Source organism: Herpailurus yagouaroundi, unplaced genomic scaffold (genome assembly GCF_014898765.1).
Source record: "Herpailurus yagouaroundi ecotype Mexico unplaced genomic scaffold, PumYag 557, whole genome shotgun sequence".
Classification (NCBI taxonomy): Eukaryota; Metazoa; Chordata; class Mammalia; order Carnivora; family Felidae; genus Herpailurus; species Herpailurus yagouaroundi.
In genome coordinates, this window is record NW_024412774.1 from 2,871,191 (window position 1) to 2,891,117 (window position 19,927).

Consider the following 19,927-nt stretch of genomic DNA (forward strand, 5'->3'; position numbering starts at 1 on the left):
TGTGCTGTGTACAGGAAGAGGGGAAGCTCAACTGAGCTGGGTGTCCACTCTGCCCAGTTCACTGGGGCCTCGCTGGGACACGTGCTCCGCCAGAGCACGGGCTTTGTTCGATTCCCTTATCGAGATATTATTCTCATACCACACATTTCATCTACTGAGAGAGAGAGCAGGAGAGGGTCAGAGAGAGAGGGAGACACAGAATCGGAAACAGGCTCCAGGCTCCGAGCCATCAGCCCAGAGCCCGACGCGGGGCTCGAACTCACGGACCGCGAGATCGTGACCCGAGGTGAAGTCGGAAGCTTAACCTACTGAGCCACCCAGGCGCCCCTGTTTTAATTGGAATCCCAGATAGGACGGGCCTCTGCTCAGAGGCCTCCTTCTCCCCAACCCGTTGTCCCATCAGGACTTTTCAGAATCACCTCTGGGCCCCACTCTGTCACCTCCATGAGAACAGATAACACCTTGTTTCATGATTGCTTACATCCGTGTCCAGGCCACTTTCTAGACTCCTCCCCCCCCCCCCCCCCCCCCCGCAGGGACAGAACCCATCTGCTGGGTTTTGCTCCAGCTCAGTCCCCGGGAAACGCGTGTTGAATTTGAGTGGAAACGAGAACTCAGCAACCTTGACGTGCATCGGTCCCAAGCTGCTGGCCTGCAAACATCTGTACACCCCAGAGCGGCTGGGGGAGGGGGTGGGGGTGACAGGTGGAGTCCAACTGTGCCGTTGACCCCGAGCGAGCGGGACACAGAGCAAGAGATTTAATCTCTGTGAGAGTCTCCCTTCCCTCAACTATAAAACGGAGCTAATAATAGGGCCTACCTTTCCCGACTGCTGTGAGGATTAGCACAGGGGCTGGTAATACACAGAGTTCAGTAAATGCTGCTATAATTATCGTTAATCACGCGGGATTTACGACGCCATTACAAGTGCACCCCGGCCATCCGTCAGTCTCATTCCACACACATTTCCTGAGGACAGGGCGAGAGAATCCAGCGGGCTCCAGGGGACCGTAAGTGCAACTCTGGTGTCGGGTGCGATAGGGCGGGGCGGCAGATAAGATGCAAATTCCAACTCCAGAAGGGCTCAGAGGCCAGGCTGGGGAGCTTGGACTTGATCCCAAGGGTAATAGGGAGCCATGGGAGGCTAATGAGAAGGAGAGGGACAGTCTCTGGGTATCAGATGTGTTTGGGGTGGTGGGTGAGACCTCCAGGGGGGAGAGACAGGAGGCCAGGAGGAAGGTGGTCCATATATGGTCCACATAAGTGAGGGACCTTGGCCTGAAGCCCCGTAGACATGGAGAAAGCAATGATTTTTAACCCATGGTCTCTAGACTTCTAGAGAGATCCAGCAGGGTCAGTAATCCTGGATGCTGTCTGCCAAATTGTGCCTCCGTTCTTCCAATAGTAAAAGAAGAAACAAGGCAAAAATAATTTTGATGTTTTATTTCATTTAATTTAGTGTCTCTTTGTTACTGGGGTTACTTGATACATACAGTTGATTCTCCGTATTCGTGCCGGTTATGGTCTATAAAATGAATGCTGAATTAGTGAATGTGGAACCATTGCCCCCCGGGGTGGGGATACGGGATTAGGCTCCTGGGAGCCCAAGTCATAGTATTTTCGTTAACGGATCAACACGCAAGCTTGTTTTACGTGTGTTCTGTGTAAAGACGCCTCACATCCGATATATTGTTGATTCGCTAACATTTAAATCCCAGCCACCAGCCCAGGGAACTCGTGCCCCCGAACGAAGCTTACCTAACACAGATATTTCTCTGAAAGGCACATCACAGCCTCCTCGAGCTCAGGAGCACCAGACAGCACTACAGCGTTGTGTTTGGGGGCCAGTTTAAACCGCAAAATCAGCCACGAAAGGCACCAGACTGCGGACAATGTGGCACTAACCAGGCTGCAGAAAGGACACGTTAACAGGGCGAGAGGTGAGGCAAGAAGGCAGAGGGTCTCCGTGCACCGCCACAGCTGGAAACGTGGGTGTCGGTGGCTCAGATCTTTCGCAGCCCCGCACCCGCCCATCAGAGTGCCGGGACTTGACATGAGGGCTACAGAAAATTTTTAGGGAGTAGGCGAGTTTGCAAACACGAAATCCACGATTGGCGCAATCGACCGTACATCCCAAACATTATCAGGTCATCATGCAATTAATATGAAAACCATCAGGGAGATCGTTTACATTCTCTTTTTGGTGCTAAGTCTTTGAAATCCAAGGTCAATTTGACACTCACAGGAGTTCTCAGTTTGGACCAGCCACGTTTCAAGTGCTTAAGAGCCACACGTGGCTGGTGGCTTCTGTGTTGGGCAGTGCAAGTCTCTATGTCTTTCTTCAGATTCTCAAAGGGGCCTGCGAACTCAAAAAAATAACAAAAGGCCAATGCCAGATACAACCGCCTTGGAGAGCATGTGGCAGGACCAGAGAAAGTGGGCCCTTGAGCACAAGGCAACGTGTCTGCAAATATTTTTTGCAACCCTACTTGAAAGAGCACAATACTGGAGGAAAGGTAAAGTGTCCCTCATTGGAAGAATGGGTCCATCAACGAGAGCGTGTTCATACACTAGAATATGCAACATCTTCGCAAGGGAAAGAGCTTGAGCTCCAAGTACGGTGCAGATGAAACTCACAAACAAAAGCAAGCTGCAGAAGGTCACAGACGTGACACTATTTATGCAACATTTAACAACATGCAAGGAGACCGGCTACAGCAGTTATTCCTGTGTGTGTATATATATATATGTAGCAAATGCATTTTTAAGTTTTATTTATTTATTTACTGTCAGAGCAAGGGAGCGAGAGGGAGGAGCGAGGGAGGAGCAGAGAGAGGGAGAGAGGGAATCCCAAGCAGGCTCGGCATTGTTAGCAAGGAGCCTGACCTCATGAACTGCGAGACCATGACCTGAGCAGAAACCAAGAGTCGGTCGCTTAACCAACTGAGCCACCCAGGCGCCCACAAATGCATTTTGAAATGAATAACAGGGCACCTAGGACGACTGGGTGGCTCAGTCAGTTACAGTGTCCGACTTTGGCTCCGGGCACGATCTTGCAGTCCATGAGTTCGAGCCCTGAGTCAGGCTCTGTGCTGACAGCTCAGAGCCTGGAGCCTGCTTCGGATTCTGTGTCTCCTTCTCTCTGCCCCTCCCCTGCTCGTGCTCTGTCTCTCAAAAATAAATAAACGTAAAAAAAAAAATAATAACAGGGCACCCGAATGACTCAATCTGTTGAGCATCCGACTCTTGATTTTGGCTTAGGCCATGGTCTCATGGTTAACGGGTTCAAGCCCGATATCAGGCTCTGTACTGACAGTGGGGAGCCTGCTTGGGATTCTTTCTCCCTCTCTCTCTCTCTCTCTCTGTCTCTCTCTCTCTCTCTCAAAATAAATAAATAAAAACTTAATATATATAATATATATAAGATATATACTCTGTATAATAGATAATGATATATATAATACATGATATAATTATACACATGGTCATGTATATCACATAGATTATTATATATGATATATGATATATTTAAAATATAGCATGTCAAGTGTTTCTTTAACAATAATGCTCTGGGTAGAATGTGCAATTACTCCCATTTCATTAGGAGGACGCTGAGGTACGGGGGCATTTGGACACTTGTCGAGGAGTACTCACTCAGCCAGGAGGGAGTGAGCCAGGAGGACAGTCATTGGAGGAGCCCTTGGGGACTGGCAGACAGGAGACACAGGAGAGGGCAGGCGGGAGGCCTAGAGGCCAGCTTTGATGAGGGGCGTGTGCCCCGCGGGGCCAGGACTGGAGCCTCCCCCCCCCCCCACCTGCCTCCTCCGGGTCACTCCGGGTGACCCTGTGGGGTGGCGTTGCTAAATGGGGAAGTGCAAAGCTCCCCGGATCATCGGTGAGCCTGTCAGGGGGCTGGGGAGAGCCAGAGCCCTGCACCAGCGTCCCCTCTCACCCCCCTCCCAGGAGACCCAGGAGGAACAGCTGCAGAGTCCCCTCGGCCCCCTGCGTGCACACATCCGGCCCCGAGTCCGGTCCTAGTGGGCAGTGGAGAAGCTCAGCTCTGATGGGACACCAGGGCTCTGGCTCACTCAAGCTACCTGGGCAGGGAGCAGAGCGCGGCCTGGAGTCCTCAGAGCCGCACGGAGTCCTGGCCCAGGCTCTGTCTGCTGGCCAATGGCTCCGCTGCTCCTGGCCTCAGTTTCCCCACTAGTACATTGGAAAGCATCACTGTACCCGTCCAGAGCTTGTCGGGAGGACTCCACAATCTTGAATTAAAAAAAAAAAAAAAAAAAAAAGGCCAGAGCCTGGCATTTGGCATCTGATAAGCATTGAATAGTCAGCACTGTATTTATTCATTTCAGCTTTGGTTTTTGAATAGGTAACATACGTTGTGGGGGGAAAAAATCCACAGGATGAAAGGCACGGCAATGACAAGTTCCCCCAAAGCTGTGTGTTGACACTGATTACGGACCCAACGGCAGCAGGAATAGGGGACTTGTTTGGACAAACAGGGGGAAAGGGAATAAGACTGCCTCTGAGCTGGTTTTAAGGAATTATTGCTAATGCTATTAGAGGCAATGATAATGGCATCGCGCTTGACCTGGAAATGATCCTTGCTTTCATAGAGATGTCACCCCCAGCGTTGCAAGAATTTCTTATGACACTTGCGGTGTATTTGGCGACTTTTAGCTCTTTAGGAGGAAAAATGTCCAGCATAACCAGAACGAAAGAGTGAAAGAAATCCCTTTTTTCTCGCTGAGCCACGCGCCCAAGTCCCCTTCCTGTCTCGGCATTCCCCCCACCCCCCCACTCCAACCCTCCATGCATTCTTGGATTTTCTCTCGCTGGAATATTTGAAAGCAAACACCAGCAGCATACCCCTGAACCCAGAAAGATATCCCTAGGCTGTAATTGACTTTCAAACACTTCATTCCCCCCCCAAAAGAAAAGAGAGTGCTGAAGAAAGTGAACAGTAAAGTCTGGTCAGGGTGGCATTCTTTCCACGTTCCTGCATGTTTGCAACTTTTCACAACCAACGCCCACCCCCCCAAAAAAAAATCAAAGAGGGAAGAGTTCTCTCTCTGCCTCTCTCTCTGCCGGCACCGCCCCCCTCCCCCTCCCGGGTTCCCAGGGGCAACGTCGTAGCCAGTTTCTCAGGATCCTTCCAGAGTCTGGGTAACGTTGTTGCTGTGTCTTTATTAATAGCAAGGCTGTAGTAGTAGTGAAACCGAGTTGGGCACACAACAGGGCTGTGAGTCACTCGGACCTGGCTCAGGTCCCACGATCTCCTCCTCCCCCTGTGACCTTGTGTAAGGTGATCCCAGCTCAGAACCTCAGTTTCCTGCTCTGAAAACTGGGGCTAAATGTCCATCCTTTTTTGGATGGCTGGGAGGATCCAGGGTAAAGCCCCACCCCACGCCCTGCACGGAGCCAGGCTGAGCAGATGCTGAGGCCAGGAAAGAAGTCCTTTTGCCCGGTGCATCTCTTGGCTATTAGAGCCCCTGGGTCTGAAGGAGGAGGGGCTGGGGGTCTGGATTCCTGGGTCTGAGGGAGGAGGGGCTGGGGGCAGGACTCCTGGGTCTGAGGGAGGAGGGGCTGGTTTCTGGACAACCTGGTCTGAAGGAGGAGGGGTTGGGGGCAGGACTCCTGGGTCTGAGGGAAGAGAAGCCAGGACTCCTAGGTCTGAGGGAGGAGGAGACTGGGGGCCTGGAGTCCTGGGTCTGAGGGAGGAGGGGGCTGGGAGCAGGACTCCAGGGTCTGAGGGAGGAGGGGCTGGGGGGCAGGGCTCCTGGGTCTGAGGGAGGAGGGGCTGGGTTCTGGACAACCTGGTCTGAGGGAGGAGGGTCTGGGGTCTGGACTCCTGGGTCTGAGGGAGGAGGGGCTGGGGGCCTGGACTCCTGGGTTTGAGGAAGGAGGGTCTGGGTGCCTGGACTTCTGGGTCTGAGGGAGGAGGGGGTTGTGGGGTCTGGACTCCTGGGTCTGAGGGAGGAGGGGCTGGGGGCCTGGACTCCTGGTCTGAGGGAGGAGGGACTGGGGGCCTGGACTCCTGGTCTGAAGGAGGAGGGACTGGGGGCCTGGACTCCTGGTCTGAGGGAGGAGGAGGCTGAGGGTCTGAACTCCTCCTGGTCTGAGGGAGGAGGGGGCTGGGGACTCAATATTAAAGAACGGGACTTTGGCAATGGTCTCCCTGGTTCCTGGAGGCCAGACCCCCATCCCATGGAGGAAGACAGAATGCACGGAGCTCTGGATATCCCATCCCAAGTAAGGTATGTGAAGGGGCCTGTCTCCCCTTTTCCCACTGCCCTCAGGCCCGGCCCTTGGGGGTTCACAATACGTTTTGTCCCCTCTGTCCTGGGACCAGAGCCCAGAGTCCAAGCTGGTCTAAGTTTGGAAGGGGGAGGGAGGGGGGCAGCGGGTCAGAGGGGGTGAGGGAGGGGTGTGGGGGGGACAGGATGTCTCTGAGCTGTCACACACACCCCTGTCCCGGGATCAGAGAAAGGGAGGGACAAAGGCTCTGAGAGAGAGAGTCAGGAACAAAGGCAGGAGGAGTGAGACAGAGAGACACTCAGGAGAGCAGGCCAGAGTGAGGCCGAGCGGGAGAACAGAAAAGTAGAGACGGAAGAACGGGGGGCCACGGAGTGTGGACTCTCCTGAATGACAGACCGTGGGGACAACAGTGGGGACGAGAGAAGGGGCAGGGAGACCCACCCTGAGGCCTGAGAGCCGGGACAGGGAGGGAGGAGAGAGAGACTGAGAAAGATAATCACACAGAAGCAACGATACTGCGAGGTCAGAGAGGGCAAGGAGGTTTGAGAGGGAGAGAGAGGCCGGCAGGATAATACAGACGGACACACAGAGACCAGGGCCGACAAGGAAGCAAAAGTCGGGAGGAGGATGTCACAGAAATCCTGACCAGGCAGGGGGAGATCGAGACAGGCCCTTTGACACGGGCTCTAGATCTCAGCTCTGCTGGGCCTGTGGGGCCGGTGGGGCTCAGTGGACCCAGACAGGAGGTGGTTGCTCAAGGGCCGGCTGACACCAGGCGACCCTGACATGGAGCTAAGGGACCCCGAGAACCATGAGGATGGGGACCCAGAGGTGAGAGCCGGGAGACGAGGGAAAGGCAGACAGAGATGCAGAAAAACAGAGTCGGAGATAGACACACAGAGGGACAATGAGCAGACACACAGAGAGTAATGGAAGAGACCGGGAAACAGAAACATCAGAGACCCAGAATGACGCAAACCCAAGGATACACAGCAAGACCGAGGCTGCCAGGGAAATAGGCTCAGAAAGAAAGAACAAAGCACTGGATGAGGAGGATGGAGAGAGAATCGGGTGGGGTGGGGGTTGTGTCGGCTGAGGGCACAGTCCCAACCTGGGCGGGGGGCTCCTGGTGGTTCCCACTGATGGAGGTGGGCAGGGTCTCCGAGACAATCACCCTTAACCCCGCTAGGACACAAAAACAGGTGGCCCTAAGGCCAGTGAGTCATTATGACTCATCCTCCTCCCCGGGGACAATGACCCTATAACCCTGGCACCCCACATCAGCCCTGGGCTGGGCCTCCAATTTCCCCCACTGCTCTCAGTGGGCCCCAGACTCACCCCCTCCCCACTTCTACTCCTCTCCTACAGGAGGACACAGCTACGGCCCTCCAACGGCTCGTGGAGCTGACAGCCACCAGGGTGACCCCACTGAGAAATCTGCGTGTTCAGTACCGCCTCATCCGAAAGCTTGGCTCTGGCTCCTATGGCCGCGTACTCCTTGCCCGGCCTCGCCAAGGAGGTGAGTTGGACCACCAAAGGGCAGACCCTAGAACTTCCCCATAATAGGGTTCTCAGAAGCCACTGAGACAAGGAGCATCCATCCTCAGGAGATGATGGGAGCCCTTCATCTGGATGGGGGTTCTCAGAAAGTTAAGAGCTCTTTGGTCCTCCAATAAACAGAGCTCATCCAAAGAAGGTAAGAGACTTTCCTGAGGCCACGCAGCAAGGCAGGAAGGCAGCTTGGATTGGAACTCAAGTCACCACGTCCCCTACTTTATTCGAGACAAAACTGAGGCTCAGAGAGGGTAAGACCGTTGTGCAAGGCCACACAGAGCAGGAAGAGTCCTCAGGGAAGGTCACCTTCAACCCCTACTTCATACAAGGACAAACTGGAAGCACAGAGAGGTCAGACACTGCCACTCTTGTTTTTGCACATGAAACATCTGAGGCTCAGAGAGGTTAGGCAGTTTGCCTAAGGCCCCACAGCAAAGATCAGGGCTCCCTGAGTTCCCTTCTGCACCCATTTCCCCGGCAGGTCCTGCTGTGGCCCTGAAGCTCCTGCGTCGAGACATGGTCCTGAGAACCACCTTTCTGAGAGAGTTCTGTGTGGGCCGCTGCGTCTCATCACACCCAGGCTTACTCCAGACCCTAGCAGGACCTCTGCAGACCCCCCGACACTTTGCCTTTGCCCAGGAGTATGCACCATATGGAGACCTCAGCGGGATGCTGCAGGAACGGGTGAGGCAGGTTGGGGACAAAGGTCGGGACTGCTTATCCCATGTACAGCTCTGTCCCTAACCCACTCCTATCACCAATCCTGACACCCAAACCCGTCTTCAAGCTCGCTCTGTCCTAACCCCCCAGACAACCTCCTTATTTCTAATTGTCAGTGCAATCCCATGCCTAACTCTAACCTTAAGCCACCCGACCACTCAACGCAGGTTTGCACGGGCAGGGGGTTGGATTTGGGGTTGGGGATGAAGTTAGGGGTGGGATTTTAATTGGCACTGGGGTTGGGAGTGTGGGAGTGGGTGAAGTTGGGTGGGTTGAGTTTATGTTTGATTATAGAATGGTAATGGGTGTGAAAAGTATTGATGGGGTTGCAGAGTGAGACAGGGATGGGTAAGGATATGTATACAGACTGAGTTGGAGATGGGCTGTACTGAGGTTTCCTCTGGTGAGGAGACCAGGTCAGGACTGAATCCATGAGATTCTGGGGGCACATGAGTTTGAAGATTAGAGTGAGACCATCTTTAAGAATAGATTTTGGATTTGAGATAGGGCTGGAGATAAACAGATGGAAAAAGAGAAGGGAGGGAGACAGATGAATGGATGGATGGATGGGTGGATGGATGGATGGTTGGAAAGATGCATGGATGAAAAGACGGGTGGGTGGAAAGATCGGTGGGTGGGAGGATGGATGGATGGGTGGATGGATGGACGGATGGATGGGAGACAGATGAATGGATGGATGGATGGGTGGATGGATGGACGGACGGATGGATGGATGGATGGACGGACAGATGGACGGATGGATGGATGGATGGATGGGTGGGTGGGTGGATGGGTGGATGGATGGATTGAAGGATGGATGGGTGGATGGATGGATGGATGGATGGACGGACGGATGGATGGATGGGTGGATGGTAGATACATGGAAGGAAGCAAGGAAGAATGGATGGATTTTGGTTATTAAATATTTGAATAAATCACTGGATTGCTGACTTGCTGGTGGAAAGGATGTTAAGCAGAAACTCTGCTGTGTAGATTGTTGACTGGATGAGAGGTTGGATGGATGGATTGCTGACTAGCTGCCCGGCTAGCTTGGTAGATAGATTTCTCAATTGACTGATGAAATAAACTGACTTTAGATTGGGGTCTGAGTTAGATACAGGATCTAAATTAGTAGGGACTAAGCTTAGGATAAAATATGAGATTTGGGTTCCCATTGGAGATCTGGGTGGTAGGGCTAGAGGAGATAAGAAATGTAAGGAGTGGGTCTGAGTATCAGGGTTAGGAGAAACCTTGGTGGAAGCTAAAAGAGCTTCTGGTTCAGTCTGGGGTTCCAGTGACGACATACGTGGGGGTTAGAGTGCAGGGCGGCTGCAGATTGTGGCTGAGGATAATCTGGAGAAGGTGTTAGGGGTGCGGTGGAGACACTAGAGGTAGCCACTGGTCTGAGGTTCTGAATTCTTGAACCCCAAGAAACAAAATAAAGAAGAAGCCTGACTTTCATCTCTCCTTGACCCCAGGGCCTCCCAGAGCTGCTGGTGAAGAGGGTGGTGGCCCAGCTAGCCGGAGCCCTGGACTTCCTCCATGGCCGGGGGCTGGTCCATGCGGATGTCAAGCCAGACAACGTGCTGGTCTTTGACCCTGTCTGCAGCCGTGTGGCCCTAGGTGACCTAGGTCTGACCCGGCCCGAGGGCAGTCCAACCCCTGCCCCACCAGGGCCACTGCCCTCCGCCCCACCCGAGCTCTGCCTCTTGCTGCCACCTGACACCCTGCCCCTGCGCCCAGCGGTGGACTCCTGGGGTCTGGGGGTGCTTCTCTTCTGCGCTGCCACTGCCTGTTTCCCTTGGGATGTGGCACTGGCCCCTGACCCCGAGTTCGAGGCCTTTGCTGGCTGGCTGACCACCAGGCCCCAGCCGCCTCAACCACCACCCCCTTGGGACCAGTTTGCTCCCCCAGCTCTGGCATTGCTCCAGGGGCTTCTAGACCTGGATCCCGAGACTAGGAGCCCTCCGCTGGTTGTCCTGGACTTCTTGGGGGATGACTGGGGGTTAGAGAGGAACAGAGAGGGGTCTGGGGGCTTGGGGGACATGTCTGGTGAAGATGGGGAGGAGGAGGAAGAGGGGGGAGCGAGCCTGGAAGAGGGGACAGAGGAGGAAGAGGAGGAGGAGGAGGAGGAGCAGGAGGGCAAAGGTGGCAGGAGGATGGGGACAGATGGGGGAGCTCCCTGACCAGGTGACTGAGACAGGTGGCCACAGCCTGGGCCAGAGGCCCCTCCCGCAGCCTCCCTCCCCCAACCCTGGCCACCTGGATGGAGACAGCTGCTCCCGGGAGGACAGGGATGGAACATACTGCATCTCACCCTGCTGAGGGCTGGACTGGGGCGCACAATTTCCCTCTCAGCCGAGGACCCGAGAGCCCAAGACCTAGCCCCTCCTCCCTCAGACCCGGGAGTCTAGGCCCCCAGCCCCTCTTCCTTCTGTCCTGAATGTGTCTTCTTGAAGGAAGGCACTGTTTCCGCAGACACATTTCTGCAGTGCAGGGACATGCTGAATCCTCATCATGGACTTCTGACGGGGTCACTCATCCCCACCAAGACCCGGTTGACGCTCACTGTCCCTGTCACTAAATCTGGGCTTTCAGGATCTGACTGAAACCTGATGATGGACACCTCATCTCCTTCTCCCATTTCCCGGGGCTCTGGGTGACATATTGGGGAAGTCACTCCTTCTTTCTGGACCTAAATACACACACACACACACACACACACACACACACACACTTCCGGCAGCTACTTCTTGCGTCCTCCCCAAGAATGCCGTTGTCCGCAGCTCAGTGCCTCCAAGAAGTGGACCTCTCCCCAGGCCCTCTCCAGCCTCGGGAACTTTTATCCGGGTGACCTGTGTCTCCCATCTTTTTCGGCCTCACCTCCTGTGCTGTCCAGGATGGACTTGTTTTTGTTTTTGTTTTCTGTTTCGACATCCTTTCCGCTCCCACATGGCGAGTGCCCTGCGCCGGCTCCCTACGAGCACAGAGCACCAAGGTGTGTGACTGTCCCAGGCGTGTGGACCTCAGAGCCGTCCATGTGGAGGGCCACAGCTGCTTTGGAAGACCGTGCATTCACCTGGGCCAGGCTGGGAGCCGTGTGCCCCACGATGCACACGCAGGCACACATACCCCTTGCTTATGATGCTTCACACCTGCAGGGCAAGGGCTGCGTGCATCTGGCCTTGGCACCCGGCAGAGTCAGGAATGGGAACTGCTCCCTCCACGGGAATCTGTCCCTCGTGCCTTCTAGACTTAAACACGTGGGTCCACCAAGCACAGTGTGGTGTCCTGGATTGGACCCAGGGACAGCGTAAGGTTGTTGGCGGAGGCGTCTGAGTGATGATTTCTTTGTTTGGACAAATGTGGGGTCGTTGGCTGTGTCAGATATCAACCTGGTGGGGAGCGGGGGACGGCCCGGCAGTTCTCAGCACCATCTTTCAGGCTGTTCTGGAAATCTAAAGTTATTCTGAAATAAAGGTTTATTAAAAAAAAAAAAAAATGAAGTGAGTCCACAGTGGTCCTCTTGCTGTAAACCTGGCGAGGAGATGTGACATCCCAGGCCCCCGGCCCCTCCTCCCTCAGACCCTGGAGATTCTGCCTACCCCCTCCCTCCAACTTTAAAGTCTTCGGATTCAGAACGCAGACCTCCCCTCCCCTCCCCTCCCTTCCCAGTTGCTCCACCACCTGCTTCCCCTCTGCCCCAAGTCTGAGATCATCTCTCACTGCATCGTTCTGGAATCTCGTTGTCTCATCCTTTCCCCAAACAGGACCCCAGTGTCTCATCCCCTGGACACCCCTCACCAAACACTTGTGTCTGACCTGTCAATGGGGCATTGATGGGGCAGCTGGGTGGGGTCAAGGCAGGGGCAAGCAAGAGAAATGATGTCATCCTCTACAGTGGCCCGGACTCCTGGGTCTGAGGGAGGGGGCACTGGGGTCCTAGAGTCCTGGGTCTGAGGGAGGAGGATCTGAGGGAGGAGGGGCTGGGGGCCTGAGCTTCTGGGTCTGAGGGAGGAGGGGCTGGTGGCCTGGACTCCTGGATCTGAGGGAGGAGGTGAATGGGAGCCCGGACTCCTGGGTCTGAGGGAGGAGGCGCTGGGGGCCTGGGCTCCCAGGTCTGAGGGAGGAGGGGCTGGAGCCTGGACTCCCAGGTCTGAGGGAGGAGGGGGCTGGGGGCCTGGGTCTGGGACACATTTCTGACAGCAGCCAGTTCTAGGAGTCAACACACGATGTCGCTCTGGCCCCAGTGGGGTAGAAGGGGCGGGGCCAGGGGCGGGGCCTACGACCCCCTAGGTGGGGGCGGGGTCTGCTCCCGGGCAGGCCTCTGCTGGCATGGGATCTAGTGCTGGGCACTGACCACAGCAGGCAGCGAAGGGTCGGGCAAGCTTTGGAGAAGGTGAGGCTTGGAGGCCGGAGCCCAGGTCAGGAGGAGGCAAGGGTTAAGCCGCGTGAGGTGGGCAGCACCTGATAGTGAAGCCGGGCAGTTGGCCACAGTCCTAGGTCCGTCAGAGGGCCGGGGCTGAACTTTGAGGCCGTAGGGTGGTTGAATGTTAGGGAAAGAGAGTCTGGGAGTCAAAAGATGTGTGAGTCATATAAGGTTCAGGAGAACCAGGGGTGGGCTGGTGGTCCAGACTCCCGGTCTGAGGGAGGAGGGAGCTGGGCGGGGGGGGGGGTTGTTGGTCTGGACTCCTGGGTCTGAGGGAAGAGGTGCTGGAGGGACTGGAGTGCTGAGTCTGAGCGGGGAGGAGGGTGGTGGCCTGGAGTCCTGGGTCTGAGGGAGGAGAGGAGAGGGAGCCTGGAGTCCTGAATCTGAGGGAGGAGGGGCTGGGGCAGGACTCCTGGGTCTGAGGGAGGAGGTCCTGGGGGCCAGGACTCCTGGTCTGAGGGAGGAGGTCCTGGGGGCCAGGACTCCTGGGTCTGAGAGACGAGGAGTAAGGTCAGAGCTGGACCCCAGGTGTCTCAAGGACTTGGGGACTTCTCCCAAGTGCTTGCTCCCATCCAGGTCCCAGCGTCACCACGGCCCTGGCGTGCGCAGCCGCCCTCCCCAGCCCCTGGAGGCAGAGAACACCTGTTTGCTCTTAGGCGAAAGAGGCTACTCATCCACCCCCAGGGCCCAAGTCTGTTTGCTTTGGAAACAAGGTGGGGGGTGTCTCGAGTTATCTGGTTCATCTTTCACCCTTGGGCCATTGGGTGGCGCAGGGATGTGGGGGCAGGGGCGAGAGATATCTGTGACCTTCGGCTTGACCTCACCCCAACCCGCAACTGGTCTCCCCACTCCTCAGATGCGGCTAATGAAGAGAGAGACTGAGTCACAGTGGGGAGTGCCAATGAGCCCCTAGCCCCAGGAGTCTAGACCCCCCCCCCAGCCCCTTCCTCCCTCAGGCCCAGGAGGCCAGACTCGCAGCCCCTTGTCCCTTGGGCCCCAGGTCTAGCAGGACCTCGGCCCTGGGTCACTGTCTCTACTCTGCCCTGCAGAGATGCCCGGCAAACAGTCAGATGAGGAACAGGTGGAGACGGGGGCTGCGGAGAACTTGGCCGAGGAGGACCTAGGGGGCCTCACGGCAGAGGAGCTCCGGCAGGGCCAGGAGGCAGCCCTGGAGCTAGAGGACATGATGGCGCTAAGTGCCCAGACCCTGGTCCGAGCCGAGGTGGACGAGCTTTACCAGCAAGTGCGTCCCCTGGGCCAGGGCCGCTTCGGCCGGGTCCTGCTGGTCACCCATCGCCAGAAAGGTACCAGGGCCTGGAGACAGATACTGGAGGGGCAGAGGGTGGCGGACTGGGCCCCAGCAGAAGCTAGCCGAGGCCGGGGAGTCCGTAAACATGAACCAAGCGTTGCCTCTGCCCCTTCCGGGCTGTGTGTTCTTGGGAAGTTCCCTACCCTCTCTGAGCCTCGGCCTCCTCCTTCGGAAATGCGGGTGATGATTCCTTCTCTGGAAAGACTGTGTTTTTCTCTGAGCGTATGTCGATGGCTCGAGTTGCCGGTAAGAAAGGGGAGCAAGACAGAGTCCCTCCCTCTGGCGCTCACATGTGGCCAGCTTAGCGGTCGCCATGGGGATGATGCGGACTCATGCCGTCTGCCAGGTACTTAGCAAGGCTGGTGCACAGTGGGCCTGCAGGGAACACTGCCCCCACCCCCCGTCTGTTACCTTTCTGCCAGTGTGAACACATCCTCTGTCCTTCCCCTGAAACAGGGACAGTATGGATGGACTCGGAGTCGGTGTCAATTCGGGCTTCCAAGGCCACCTTGGGGGCTCTGCCCTGTCCTGGGTGGTTGCTGCCTGGAAGCCAGAGATCAGTCTGAGTCAGCCCTGCCTTCCAGGAGGAGCTCCAGGATGGGTAGGGACAGAGACAGTACTGGCGTGCTTGGGCGGCCCAGACAAGGCCCCACGGACTAGGGTGGCTGAAAACATAGGGATTTGTTTGCTCACAGCTGTGGGGGCCGGAAGTCCGAGACCCTGGTGTGGGCAGACTCAGTCTCCTCCAAGGCCTCTCTCCTTGGCTTGCACATGGCCCGTCTTCTCCCAGTGTCCTCACATGTGCGTGTCTGTGTCCAGCTTCCTCCTTTTATAGGGACGCCAGTCGCGGTGGACTGTGACCTCATTTTACCTCTTCAAGACCCTATCTCCAAATACAGTTATGTTCTGTGAAACTGGGAGTGAGGACCCCGACGTCAGGATTTGGGGAGGGGGGGTGCACGGTTCAACCCATGACGGAGAGACAGGCAGACAGAGATGCAGACGTGAGTCGTCGCAGAACGTCGAGGCACAGGCAGTAATGGGGACGCGGGGGGCGGGCACTGCTTCATTCGACCTTCTGGGTGCCCGCCCCACGCTGGGAGGCAGTGGGGGCATCGAGGTAGAGACCCAGAGCCCCTGAGGGCTCACAGCGCAGAGGGACGGGTGCCATCAAAATAGAAGGTGGCATGTGCCATGATGGCGGGAATCCAGGGTACTTGCAGACGGTCAGAAAAGGCGCCGCTGCATCCGGCTGGGGGGTGGGAAGGGAATGGTCAGCGTTTTAGGTGAGGAGGTGACCTCTCTCCATCACGCACGGCCTCCTGATGCAGGAGGCTGGGCCCTCACGGCTGCCGGGGAATCAAAAAATGGAAGTCACCAGAGTTCCTGGCTTCGGGGAACTTCGTTCCAGGAAATGGCTTGCGTGGGTGACAACCTCCTTAGGATTCCTCCTTGATCAGCTCGATTCCCCAGTGCAGGACGTCTTTTCTCCCATTGCCTTCGACGTGGCTTTTGTGCCCGGGGTTTTGTTGGGATGAGGGGCTTTGCAAACTAGGTCATGTGAGGTTCTGAGTTCGGTCTACGGGGCTCCCCTCCGTCCGCTCTGAGACAGCGGGGCAGAAACTCACCGAATGCCTGCATTATTACGGTCATTACCGCTGGCAGTGTTTTCGTGGCCATCTGGGGTGGGCAGGGTAGGGAGGCAGGGATTGGAAGACACGGCGACGGCATGCGGGGACGAGTCTGGGCTGAGGGGCTGGCAAGGTGACCCTGGGCTCTCACACTCCTTCCACACCTGTCTCTGCTGCCCCCAGGCACTACCCTGGCCCTGAAGGAACTCCCAAAGGCCTCCACGTCTCTCCGCGGCTTCCTGTATGAGTTCTGCGTGGGCCTCTCGCTGGGCACACATTCGGCCATAGTAGCGACCTACGGCATCGGCATCGAGTCCGCCACCTCCTACAGCTTCCTGACGGAGCCTGTCCTGTGTGGGGACCTCATCACCTTCATCCAGCCCAAGGTGGGTAGGTAGACCCTGAGCAGGCCTCCGAGGGTGTCCCTCTGGGGCTCAGGAGTGCGCTCACCGAATTGGGCTTCACCCAGCCTCACTGTAGCCCCCGAGGCCCCTCATGGGGCCTCCCTGGAGGAGAGAGAACCGACACTATCCCCCACTGAGATTCACCGGCCCTCATGGACTCACCCCAGGCCTCACTGGGTTTCACTGAGCCTCATGGGGGTCACAGGAGCCCTCACGGGGTCACACTAGGCCCCCCTGGGCCCATCGGGGTCACACGCTAGGCCTCACCGTGCCAGACTTATCTGAGGTCGTGCATTCTCCGGGGCGTCCCTGGGGCTGGGGAGACGCTCCCCCGGGGTTGGCCGGGGCGGGGCGGGGCTGGGCGGGGCGGGGTGGAGGGCCCTGACGCTGGTCCCCCGCAGGTGGGCCTCCCGCAGCCTGCCGTACAGCGCTGCGCGGCTCAGCTGGCCTCAGCCCTGGAGCACATCCACTCCCGCGGCCTGGTGTACCGGGACGTCAAGCCCGAGAACGTGCTGGTGTGCGACCCTGCCTGCCAGCGGGTCAAACTGACCGACTTCGGCCACACGCGGCCCCGCGGGACCCTGCTGCGCCTGACCGGGCCGCCCATCCCTTACACGGCCCCCGAGCTCTGCTGCCCCCCACCCCTCCCCGAGGGCCTGCCCATCCAGCCTGCCCTGGACGCCTGGGCGCTGGGGGTCCTGCTCTTCTGCCTCCTCACCGGCTACTTCCCCTGGGACCAGCCCCTGGCCGAGGCCGACCCCTTCTACGACGACTTCCTCATCTGGCAGGCGTCCGGCCAGCCCCAGGACCGTCCGCAGCCCTGGTTCGGCCTGACGCCGGCGGCGGACAGTCTCCTGTGGGGGCTGCTGGATCCTCGCCCCCGCAAGAGGAGCCCCGTGGGCTCCGTCCAGGACTACCTGGGGCGTCCCTGGAGGCAGCGGGAGGGGGAGGCTGAGGAGGTGGATGAGGGGGACGGACAGGAGGATGGAGAGTGAGCGGGCACAGCCTGAGCCCACCTTCCTGCAGAGACTCTGGAAGGGAGCCGGGTGGGCCCCACATCCTGAGGTCTCCTCCGCCTTCACGGGGTGGCTTGTGGCTTCCCTCTCACCTCTTTGCCCCTCTCAGCCTTCCTTTCCTCCCGCACGGGCATTCCGTGTCCCTCGCGTGGCCTGGGGGGCCTCCGTGTCACCGTCGCCATCTGCCCCGGGGCTTTGGCAAACGCCGTTGCCTTTGCCTGTGGTCTCCTGGCTCGTTTCCTCACCTCCCGCTCCTCAGTGAAGCCCCCCACCCCCCACCGGGCAGCCGCATGTCTTCACTCTCTGGCCCCCTTCCCTCTGTGACATACACGTGGGTCTGTGTCCTGCTGGGGCACAGGGGTCCAGCCTGTCCTGGGGGGTCCCCCACGTAGCTGTCGCTGTCCTGGTCCATAGCAAGGGGCCGGGGAATGTGTGTACAATAAACGAACCCGTCTGGTTTGTGTCCCTGTCTTCCTGCCCCGTCTTTCTCTCCTCCCAGGCTGGGCTTCACTCACTCCCACTGCCCTGTTCTTCTGCCTGCACGCCAGGCTGTCGCCCTCCTGATAATGTGTCCTCTCTTCTCTCACCCAACTTCATCTGGCACCTAGGTCTCCATGATGCTGTTGGTCTGTCACCTTGGGAAAGAGAAGGGCAATGCACATGCTGGACCGTGTTGTCAGGAAGAGAGAGAGAGAGAGGGAGGGAGAGACAGAAAGAATGGCAGAAAACGGTCCCGTGTGGCCGTGCTGCGTGCCAGAGGCCAGCCGCACGCATGTCTGTGAGTGAGCCTGCTTCTGCAAGGACCTGTGTGTGAGCAGAGGCACTGAGCGTCAGAGCCATCCGTGGATAGGAGCCTGAGCCGGCCTGGAGCGTGGCCGTGAGCGTCTGAGCCCGTGGGGGGTTGGGGGGGGGGGAGACGGTGAGGGCATGACTGTGTCTCTGTGGATGATGTGATTGTGTTGCGTGTGTCGGAGCGTCTGAGCCTGTGTGTGAGGGGACTGGGTGGAAGTTTGCACGCACCTTGCTCCGTGCGTGTGGACGTCGGGCCTGTTTGTGTGTCTGCGAGACCTTGAGTATGTGTGTGTGCAGCAGGAGGAAAGTCACCCAGGCGCCACTGCCAGTCACCGGCCGGGCCCCTCTCTCCTTCACACCTTCCCCCCTCCACCCAGGCCCCTTCTTGGCAGCTGCCCTGTTTGCAAACACTCTGTCTTCCTCTCCTCGCCCTCTTTGGCCACCAGCCCAGAGCAAGGCTACAACTCAGAGCTGGATCGTGTGTCACTCTCTCCCAGGCCCTCACCACCCCCTCCAGTGCCCCTGCTGTGGCCTCAAGGCGCTACATGGGCAGGGGGTGGGGTTTGGGGTGACCCCCAAAGCCCTTCAATCTAGGTTCGATCCAGAGGACTAGGGACATGGCCCCTGTCCCAGGCAACCCAGGTGAGCTTATTGGAGTAGGGGACCACTGGAGAGAACCAGACAGGGCGGTGGATAGGGGGGGGGGGGGGGGGGCCATGATCAGGACCTCCTGCCATCTTATCCGTGAATCTGAAATAGCCTGAGCCATCACGCCAAGAATGTGTCCCAAAGAAGCTGGAGGTGGCTGGGGCAGGGTGGAGCTGGGTAAGAGGGGAGTGGAGATAGGAGGGGCAGGCAGGCCCCCCCCCCCCCAACCGGGCAAGGCAGAGGGTGTTAATTGGTGGCAGCAGCTGAGGATTAACTGGGAGTGATAATCACCCAGTCGGGGGCCCCAGGGCAGGGGAGGAGGACCAAGATTCCCAGGAAAGGCCTGAAAGGGGCAGGGGCAGTGCTAATTAATATTAGTTACTTATTAAATAAAACTTAATACTGATCATAAAACTTAACAGTAAAGAAGCCATGCTCCTCGAGCAGCAGCAACCCCCCCTCTGCCCGCTGCAGACACATCTGCCCGCTCGCTAGGACCCTCCCCATTTCACAGGTAGGAGCCACAGGGGCAGCCAGGGCAGCCAAGGTAGCACCTTGGGGGCAGGGGCAGGGGCGGAGCCAGGAGTCAAACCCAGATGGCATCTTCAGGCTGTCAGCACCAAAAGGGTCCCGCACAGCAGGCTGGGGTTTGTGTGGGCGTGAGTCAGCGTGAGGGAGTGTGTGTGGGTATATGTGTGTGCGTGAGTGTGCATGGGGGCTTGTGTGAGTGTATGCCTGTGGCTGTGAGGCAGACACTCTTTCCTGGGAGGACACGGGCATTGCGGGTCGGGAGTAAATGATGGAGATAGAAATGGGAGGTCACAGGAGCCTCCAGACCCACTGACACGTGTTGACGAGGACGTGGAGAAGTTGGGCCCCCGTGCCATGCTGGGGGGATGTGACACAGTGCAGCCACTGCGGACGACAGTCAGCAGTTCCTCAAAACATTAAACACAGAATTACCACGTGGCCCGGCAATTATGCTCCTAGTATGTGCCCACAGGAAACGAAAACGTGTGTCCACACAGATACTAACAGCAACGTTACTCACAAGAGCCAAAAAGCGGAAACCACCGAAATGTCCATCCACAGATGAGTGGATGAACAAAATGTGGTCCATCCATACTCTGGAACATTACTTGGTCATGAAAAGGGAC

General features: G+C 57.5%; 2 protein-coding genes across 6 annotated transcripts; both read left to right on the top strand.

The window, feature by feature from the left end:
* Positions 1-908: 908 nt before the first annotated feature.
* Positions 909-12,039, top strand: SBK3 (SH3 domain binding kinase family member 3; the record flags this gene model as incomplete). The annotated part of the gene is made up of 4 exons (XM_040465197.1): positions 909-1,010; positions 7,636-7,786; positions 8,303-8,505; positions 10,020-12,039. Coding segments are annotated over 4 exons (1,164 nt in total), but the record flags the coding sequence as incomplete, so codon positions are not given.
* An 814-nt stretch (positions 12,040-12,853) lies between these two features.
* Positions 12,854-17,800, top strand: SBK2 (SH3 domain binding kinase family member 2). Of its 5 annotated transcripts, none has more exons than XM_040465488.1 (5): positions 12,861-12,940; positions 13,547-13,683; positions 14,020-14,274; positions 16,094-16,296; positions 16,716-17,800. In XM_040465488.1, exons 3-5 carry the CDS (start codon positions 14,022-14,024, stop codon positions 17,307-17,309), a joined length of 1,050 nt encoding a protein of 349 aa, XP_040321422.1. In that variant the 5' UTR covers positions 12,861-12,940; positions 13,547-13,683; positions 14,020-14,021; the 3' UTR covers positions 17,310-17,800. The 5 variants fall into 5 exon arrangements, with proteins under 5 accessions (XP_040321423.1, XP_040321422.1, XP_040321426.1 ...); XM_040465492.1 differs by having other exon boundaries at positions 12,879-12,940; positions 13,530-13,683; XM_040465489.1 differs by lacking the exon at positions 13,547-13,683 and having other exon boundaries at positions 12,854-12,940.
* The last annotated feature ends 2,127 nt before the right edge of the window (positions 17,801-19,927 follow it).

What these genes read in the sequence shown, in the direction of transcription:
- SBK2 (XM_040465489.1), top strand. Translation starts at nt 14,022, where the DNA reads ATGCCCGGCAAACAGTCAGATGAGGAACAGGTGGAGACGGGGGCTGCG. An exon ending in GGTCACCCATCGCCAGAAAG is followed by an intron (nt 14,275 to 16,093) that starts GTACCAGGGCCT and finishes TGCTGCCCCCAG; the next exon opens with GCACTACCCTGGCCCTGAAG. An exon ending in TCACCTTCATCCAGCCCAAG is followed by an intron (nt 16,297 to 16,715) that starts GTGGGTAGGTAG and finishes GGTCCCCCGCAG; the next exon opens with GTGGGCCTCCCGCAGCCTGC.